At 33.9% G+C, this 9,410-nt stretch overlaps 1 protein-coding gene across 1 annotated transcript; it reads left to right on the forward strand.

Annotated features, from left to right (window-relative positions):
• The first annotated feature begins 1,649 nt into the window (after positions 1-1,649).
• On the forward strand, positions 1,650-5,558 carry LOC132295564 (phytosulfokine receptor 1-like). The gene is made up of 2 exons (XM_059793857.1): positions 1,650-1,923; positions 2,171-5,558. The coding sequence occupies exon 2, from the start codon at positions 2,207-2,209 to the stop codon at positions 5,291-5,293; it is 3,087 nt and encodes a 1,028-aa protein (XP_059649840.1). The 5' UTR covers positions 1,650-1,923; positions 2,171-2,206; the 3' UTR covers positions 5,294-5,558.
• Positions 5,559-9,410: the final 3,852 nt, after the last annotated feature.

Genomic DNA, 9,410 nt, shown 5'->3' on the forward strand with positions numbered 1-9,410 from the left:
AAATTTTTTTCTTTCAAATATGAACTAAAGACACAAATAAAGAAATATAATACTATTATAAATGTTTCTAAATTACAAAATTTTCCTTACAATAATTTTCTCCGAAAATATATTTCTTAGTTAACAATATTTATTAATTGTTGGGACCAAAAACTATCAGCAGTTACAGCCTTGTTGAAATGATCAAAGGTCAATTTTAAGATATATAAGCTGGTCAACGTTTCATCAATGTCTGTCTATCCAACAAGTTCTTTTACATTAATTTAAAATGTATATCCTATTCAACTTTTAATATCATTTTATTCTAAAGAAAATAAGAATAATCAAAGTCATGCATGAATCAATTACTATTTTATTAGAACTATATATGGAATTCAAGATCTTCATTTGATCTTACATTAAATATTCCTTAAAGTCATGGTTTCAATTTGTTATTATTATTATTATTATTTATTTTTTAATAATTTTAAATACCAAATTGTCTTCTTTGCTTTTCAACATCCAGTGATCCAACACAAAAAATAAATAAATAAATAAAAATATCTTTCATTTGAATTTCCCTTTCTTCTTTTTCTTGCCCTAGTGGTTTTTTTTTTTTTTTTTTTTTTTTTTTTCCCCCCTTAATTTGGATTGTCCAATTTTTCAAGTTATAATTATATAGTAAACACAAATTTTTTTTTTTTAAAAAAGGAAAAAAATAAAAGAAAAACTAGAAGGTAAAGCTTGATGTTGACATTGAGACCAATCATCCCTCAAATTTGTTGACTGTCCCAATTTTAGAAGTTATAAAAGTGTCCTTGATTGAAAATCATGCTTTGGGGGTTGAAAAGTTGGGAATTTTTTTATGAATGATAAACTTCTCTTTGATGCTAAAAAAGAAAAGAAAAATAACTATGTTCAAACCCTCAAAGTGTAAAAACAAAACATTGAGAATGACCACACTTTTTTTATTGGGAAAATTACATATAAATGGAGTCAAAGTTTCATATTTACTTAGAGACTGAGTCAAAGTTCCATATTTCTCTAAAATGGATTACTGAGGTGGCACATGATTTTTTACTGTTTAGAAAATTGTGGTGCCTAAAATGCCCTTTCCTAACAAAAAAGTAGTACCTTCAGTTCAAAAAAGTAGTACCTCCGGAGAAAAAGTAGTACCTTCGCAGGTGTTTAAAATATATGGTAGCTGAACGCAAAAAAGTAGTACCTTCAGTTCAAAAAAGTAGTACCTTCGTGGAAGGGTATTTTAGGCACCACAATTTATAAACAGTAAAAAACCATGTGCCACCTCAGCAATCCATTTTAGAGAAATATGGAACTTTGACTCCGCCTCTAAGTAAATATGAAATTTTGACTCCATTTATATGTAATTTTCCCTTTTTTTATTCTCTATTTTGTTATTTTCTTACACAGCTCTGAATACCACTGAACGTTATATATGTATGTATATATACAGTCATACACAATACATACACTAAATATTACCCAACTGTAAATCGTGTGGCGGCCCAGCGTAGTTTGGAGAAATCTGTGTGCACGTGTCGGAACCCATCCTCTGACTTTTGTTCCACGTCTACCTCTCTCTATGATATGGTGCATATATATATATATATATATATTTCTCTGCCTCACTCACTATTCAAGTAGTGAAGTGGAAAATGACCGGCTTAGCCGGTCTCATCAACACCTCTTTCCCCTCGGAAGTTGTGAGAGAGAGAGGGAGAGTCGTCCATTTCAGCATTCTCACACTCCCAACGGCTTTTCTATCCTGCCCCCAATGACAGTATCTCATTCTCTCTCTAAGACTCTCATTCTCTCTCTAAAACGCTCCTTCAAGTGGAAGAGACAGGGGAGCAACCTCATTTGGACCAACAAGGTGGTTTTGAAGTCAGCCCAATCTTTATCTCCATTTTCTCTTTCTGACAGGTCTGCCTTTACCTTTCCATTTTCCTTCTGATTCTATTATTTTATCTTTTGTTCCCTTCATCCTTCATTTTTATTTTATTTTATATTTCCTTCAATTTTCTGTTGCTTCTTCCATTTTTGCTTCGTTTGACCCTCTAGAAAAATGGTGGTAAACAAAAGCAACGAAACCCAGATCACAAATCATGACCTTAATTTCGTAAGGGTTTCTTTGTAAACTGAAATTATCAACACTTGTTTCTCTGTCTAGGGTGTATGGTTCCGTGATTTTTGTTGTGTTGGTGAGATGGGTGTTTTAGAGTACTACTGCGTGGTTATGTTTGTTGTTATGGGGTTTTGTTTACAAGCTCAGGCTCTGAATTCTCAGAACCTGACATGCAATTCAAATGATCTCAAGGCATTACAGGGTTTCTTGAAAGGTCTGGACTCAGAAATTGTTGGCTGGGACATCAATTCATCAGCCCCCAATTGCTGTAATTGGGAAGGAATCACTTGCAATTCCTCGACTTCTCTGGGATTGAATGATGATCCTGTGGACTCCGGTAGGGTGGTGAAGTTGGATCTTGGAAAGCAGAGATTAACGGGTGAGCTCTCCGAATCATTAGGCCATTTGGACCAGCTCCGAACCCTCAATCTCTCTCACAATTTCCTCCGAGGCCCGCTTCCCGCGTTGCTCTTACATTTGCCAAAATTAGAGGTGATAGACTTGAACAACAATGATTTTTCCAACCAGATTCCGACGAATATCAGCCTGCCTTCAATCCGACATCTCGACATGTCGGATAATTCTTTCAGTGGTTCGGTTCCTGTGGGTATCTGTGACAACTCACCCCGAATTCGGGGTATCTATGTTGCTATGAATTATTTCCATGGTCATTTTCCACCAGGATTTGGCAATTGTAGTTCATTAGAGCATCTCTGCGTCGGTTCAAACTATCTCACTGGTGGTATACCAGAAGATGTATTTGGGCTACCAAATTTGGAGCGATTGAGTGTTCAGGATAACATGCTTTCCGGGGAGCTGAGCACGGGTATTGGTAACCTTTCTCACCTTATACGCTTGGATATATCATCAAATGGGTTTTCAGGACTTATACCAGATGTTTTTCATAAATTTCTCAAGTTACAGTTTTTCTCAGCTCAATCGAATAATTTCTATGGGCACATACCCTTTTCATTGGCAAATTCACAGACCCTTGAGTCTCTTAGTTTGAGAAACAATTCTTTGGAGGGTCCATTAGATCTTAATTGTTCGGCTATGACTAATCTGGTGTCTCTTGATATAGCTACTAATCAGTTCTCGGGGCCTATTCCTGGTAATCTTTCCTTGTGTCCACGATTGCAAACTTTAAATCTTGCACGAAATTACTTCACTGGCCAAATACCAGAAAGCTTCAAGAACTTCCCGAGTCTCACATACCTTTCCATCTCTAATTCCACTTCCAAAATTTATAACCTATCAGCTGCCCTTCAAATTCTACAGCATTGTCCGAACCTAACTACTTTGGTTCTAACCATGAATTTCCATGGTGAAGAATTGCCCGCTGATCCTGCTCTGCAGTTTACAAACCTGAAGGCTCTCATTATTGCCAATTGTGGACTCACCGGTTTAGTCCCACAGTGGTTGAGTGGTAGCAAAAACTTGCAATTGTTGGATTTGTCATGGAACTACTTGAGAGAAACTATTCCAGTTTGGTTAGGTGATTTTCAGTTCCTCTTTTACTTGGACTTATCAAACAACTCTTTTACTGGGGAAATTCCAAAAAGCCTAACTGGATTACAGAGCCTCATCTTCCGGAATATCTCGTTGGAAGAACCTTCCCCAGATTTCCCCTTTTTTGTGAGACGGAATGTAAGTGCTAGAGGTTTGCAGTATAATCAGCTCGAGAGCTTCCCGCCCACACTGGACCTCAGTGACAACTTTCTTACTGGACCAATCTGGCCGGAGTTCGGGAATCTAAAAAAGGTGCATGTTTTTGAGCTGAAATGCAATAATTTATCAGGAAGCATCCCTAGTAATTTGTCAGGTATGACAAGCCTAGAGTCACTGGATTTGTCACATAACCACCTGTCTGGAATAATTCCTTCTTCCTTGGAAAGTCTCAGCTTTCTGTCGAAGTTTAACATTGCATACAATCAACTCAACGGGGTAATCCCATCAGGAGGTCAATTTCCAACTTTTCCAAACTCAAGCTTTGAAGGGAACCTAGGTCTATGTGGTGAGCATGCTCTTCCATGTCCAACTAGGGATCCACCTCCTGGTGAATCACAAAGCAACTCGAAGAGAAAGAGAGCTACTACCATTGGAATGGCTGTTGGGATTGGATTTGGAACAGCTTGTGTTCTTGCTATTATGTTCTTAATTGTTCTGCGGGTAAGCAGCCGAAAGGAGGTGGATCCTGAAAGAGAGGAGGTTGATCCCTATGAAAAGGCTTTGGAAGAATGTGGGTCAAGATTAGTGGTTCTTTTCCAAAACAAGGAGAACAATAAAGAGCTCTCTCTGGATGACCTGATGAAATCTACAGACAACTTTGATCAAGCAAACATAATCGGCTGTGGGGGCTTCGGTCTGGTGTATAAAGCTGCCCTCCCTGATGGTAGGAAGGTTGCCATCAAACGGCTCTCTGGTGAGTGTGGTCAGATGGAGAGAGAATTCCAAGCTGAAGTTGAAGCACTGTCAAGGGCTCAGCATCCGAATCTGGTCCTTCTTCAAGGGTATTGTATGTATAAAAATGATAGGCTCTTAATATACTCTTACATGGAGAATGGTAGCTTGGATTATTGGTTACATGAGAAACTTGACGGGCCTTCATCACTAGATTGGGATATAAGGCTCCAGATTGCTCAGGGGGCAGCTAGAGGGCTTGCGTACTTGCATCAATCATGTGAGCCTCATATCCTTCACCGTGATATTAAGTCAAGCAACATCCTCCTAGATGAGAATTTTGAAGCTCACTTGGCTGATTTTGGTCTTGCAAGGCTCATACTTCCTTATGACACCCATGTCAGCACTGACCTTGTCGGGACATTGGGTTATATCCCTCCTGAGTATGGCCAAGCTTCTGTTGCTACTTATAAGGGGGACGTGTATAGTTTTGGGGTTGTTCTTTTGGAGCTCCTTACTGGCAAGAGGCCAATGGATATGTGCAAACCGAAAGGAAGCCGAGATCTGATCTCTTGGGTGATTCAAATGAAAAATGACAAAAGGGAAAGCGAAGTGTTTGATCCATTCATATATGACAAGCTACATGGCAAGGAAATGTCACGAGTTCTTGAGATCGCTTGTCTTTGCTTAAGCGAATACCCTAAAGGAAGGCCTTCTACTCAGCAGCTAGTTTTTTGGCTTGACAACATCATCAATGTCAACATCTAGCTTTCTAATGCATCAGGCTAGAATCACCTTGGAAGTCCATTTTTTGAGATGTTTCTATTGTCACACGTAGGAGTGTGTGTCGTTGAGCAGAGGGATTTGACAGAGCAACAAACATATACCTTGTAAGTTTTTACATTTTCAACATTACATTCTTTGTTGCATCAAAGAGAAATGTTGGTTGTTAAACATGTATAAAGTAAATTTCCTGAATTTTCCTTTTATGGGGTGGTAAATAGTTGATAACAGAATAAGATGGTTCAATTTCTGCTCATATTTCAGCAAGTAGTGTTCTTCATGTATGTATATTTAGTATTATCTTTATAATTGTGTTCCAGACAATTAGGATGTTGATGTGAAATGTCAAGTTATTATACTACATAACATATTTATTTCCAAGCCTGTCCAGAAGACCAATGGCCATTAATTCAGATGACATATATGATCACTCTTCCTTTAAGCGGAGGTTGATCGAGTTTGGAGTCCTGGTTAATATTTTGTTTGTGTTTTCATGAACTTTGGGGAAAAAAAAAATATTAAATAAGGGTTCGAAAAGACCTTAAGACTAAATAAAGTGCTAGGACATGCCAGAAAGTTTGAGTTAAAACAGGGAGATGGAAATGAAGACAAATGTGGTCGGTATGGTGGACAAAAAAAAAAAAAAAAAAAAAAAGTCTAAAATATACTACTATTGACAACTTACAGATTTCAACCGTTGAGAATAGTGTTATTGAACCATTCAACCACATGACATAACGACAAGACAAAGAAACAAGGTTGTTGGTCACAGCAGTTACTGAGCAATTTAGTAGTCCATATTTTTTAATGCTTGTATGCTTGAGTTCTTGTAAATCACTGCTGATTTGCACAATGGCTTAATTTCCTGCACTCAAATATCTTGTCTCATTTATATATATGTACCAGTGCTCAGTCTCGTGCTTTATTTATGATTTTATTTGAAAATATAATCCCTAATTGTAGAGTTTTATATGTCTGATAAATAATTTACCACACATTCCTAACGACATTATATTGTAAGGCTCTACAAATTGACCACTCTTAAATAATTAAATTCAACTAATTTTTGTTGATGTTGTTGTTTATTCTCGGCCATGTGATTGTTGTTGTTTATTGTTGGCCATGTGATTGTTGTTCACGGACTTGTTACAGAGTTTCAAAGTTTTCACCAATTTGTGCGTCTGTGTTCACAAGTGAAGGTTCATGAACCCATCACAAATTATATGAATTGTTTGACTTGTTTCATTACCATATTACTATTAGTAGTGTAATTTTCAACCCATGAATTTCTGACTTTTAGATCATTATTCTTTGACTCTATTTTAATTCCTTAGCGTGTTAGAAACGGTCTTTGTGCTCACCCCATGCATGAAGATCAGTTGAATATTTTCATTTCAAGCTACTGGAAAATTCATGTGAAGAGATCGTTTCCTTTGCTCTCGCAATTAAACAATACTAGTGTCATTCGCAAATAGAAAATATAATAGATTTGATCAGTATTATTATCAATTAATGTGTCTATCATTGATGTAGGGTCAAGTGCATATGTTTACAGAGCATATCATACCCTTCACGGACAAAAAACACTCTTAAAATTTTAATTTTGTGCCCTAAGTTAACTAAATTACTCTTACTGAACCATTTTATAAAATATATAAAAATAAATAATTTTATAAAATGACTGAAAGTAACACTATTGGAGGATGCTCAACACTCCTAAAGTTTCAATCGGGTGCAAATAGGCCATTCTAACAAATTTAAACCATAAGTTAACTAAATTATCCTTACTGAATCATTTTATAAAATATATAAAAATAAATAATTTTGTAAAATAAATGAAAATGATACTATTGGATGATGCCCCTTTCGTACATAAAACACCCTTCAAGTTTCAAAAAAAAAAAAAAAAAAAAAAAAATGTGCAAACACTTACTGTTTGGAATACCCTTTACTTTTCTTGATTAGTGCAAATAAGGACAAATCATAATTGAGGTATCGCTTTGGAACTGTACTCCTGATTTGAATAGTGGGTGTGTTATAATGCCGATAAACGTGTTTAAAAAAAGAAACACTTACTTATCATAAGCAAAAAAATAAAAAATAAAAGAAGCAACAGGCAAAATGTCAAAATTAACCATAAATTCATATTTTTCTTTCCTGCCTTTCATAACAATACTCTATATAATTATATATACTCCAAAAAAATAAACCCATGCACCCACCAGCCTTATCTTTTATTTCATATCTGTAAATAAATTTAACTATTTATAAAAGATTGAGACGACATTGCTTAACTAGTAAGGAATCGCATTTTGTATTCGTATTCAAAGTTAAAATTTGAAGAAGGAATATGTAAGTGTAAAAATTTAAAGATAAAAACTAAACAAGTCCACACAAATGAAAATATTCATAGAATTGATCCAAAATTCCTAATATTGCTTTGATGTGGCCTTATCTGAATACAAGAAGTAATATTCTATCTAATTTTCTTTTTATTATAGAGAAAATGGTACTTTTGGATTTTAAGAAAAAAAATGACATCACCAACGATTATTTTTTATCAGATTTATTCAATAGTGGCAATTTGTTCAAAAGATGGATAATACACGGAGTTATATGTATTCCCCCCTCCTCTCCCCCAAAAAACCTCTAATAAGGATGTATTTGCACATTTTTTTATATAACGAGGGTTTTTATTTTTTGCACTTAATAAAATATATATATATAAGGTAATGTGCACATAACACCCTTATACTATAAGATTAGTAACATATATATATCCCCCTTGAATATTTTCAAAAGAGCAAAAGGACAAAACGAGTATTACAATATTAATTTATGTATTTTTGAACGTTGTGAAAAGATTAAGGTTGTTTTTTTTGCATACTTTTTAAAATATAAAATAAAAGTGTTACACCAATTATACTTTAGAAGTATTTTTTTTTGCACTTGTCTCGGTTATGTACGTGTGTACGATTCTTTAAACGTTCAATTCTAACTGTTGAAAATAAATAAATAAAAAAGGGTTTTGTGTAAATAGACTGATGGGGGGCTAAAGTCCATGACAGAGCCTGTGATTCTCATTCAAAATCCCACCAAATCTATGGATGACCCAACTATTTGACATTGCGAGATGCACCAAATTCGTGGTCAATACGGTGCTACCGTGGGCGAATGCCCAACTATCATATATAATATGTATGAGTTTGACTGTATTTTGTGTGTGTGTGTGTGTGTATATATATATATAAAGGTTACATGTAAAAAAAAATTCCCAAACTATTATCTATCCTTTTACAAATAATCCCCCTAAACTAAAAACAGTTCATAAATTATTAATGTGCACAATTAAGAACAAATTTATGTCAAAAGACTATTTTACCCTTTCTCATTAAAATTTCTTTCCTTATTAAATTATTTTTATTATCTTTTCTCTTATGTAAATATTAATTATATTATTTACCTTAGTTTTATTATTAGTATCAATTTATCATAAAAATGAAAAAATAGATAAATAGATTTGTAAGTACAATTTTTTAAATTGATTAACTTATTATTAAAACTTTACTATTTATAATAAAACGTATTATAGCCAATTTAAACATTTTTATCTTAAAAAAATATCATTTTTTCATACAATATATTAATGAAAAACTAATAAAATACTTTTGAAAATAATACCTTCTTTTCATGTAATATATTCATTAAAAATTAAAAAATTAATTAATTTTTTTAAAAAAATTCTACTAATTTTTTTTAAATAATTAAATTTAAAAATCAAAAATAAATTTATGCAAATTTAATGAATAATATATCATCAAATTAGTATGAATTTTTTCATAATTTATTTAGATAAGAAAAAAAAATATAATATATAATTCAATGAGAAGGGACATTACGGTCATTTAATGAAATATAGTATAGTCTTTGGGGTATGTTGCAACAAAATGAGATAGTTTAGGGGGTTTTATGCACAAAATACAGCTCAAGGAGATTATTTGCAAATTCAAATATAGTTCAAGGTGGTTTTTTGCACTTTATCCTATATATAAACCTAAATTATGGGGGCCGGATTGTATCTATATATATATATTGTAGGAGC

This window comes from Cornus florida, unplaced genomic scaffold (assembly GCF_030987335.1).
Source record: "Cornus florida cultivar Cherokee Brave unplaced genomic scaffold, ASM3098733v1 CherokeeBrave_3.0.0_Hap2_Chr02, whole genome shotgun sequence".
In the NCBI taxonomy this organism is placed as follows: domain Eukaryota; kingdom Viridiplantae; phylum Streptophyta; class Magnoliopsida; order Cornales; family Cornaceae; genus Cornus; species Cornus florida.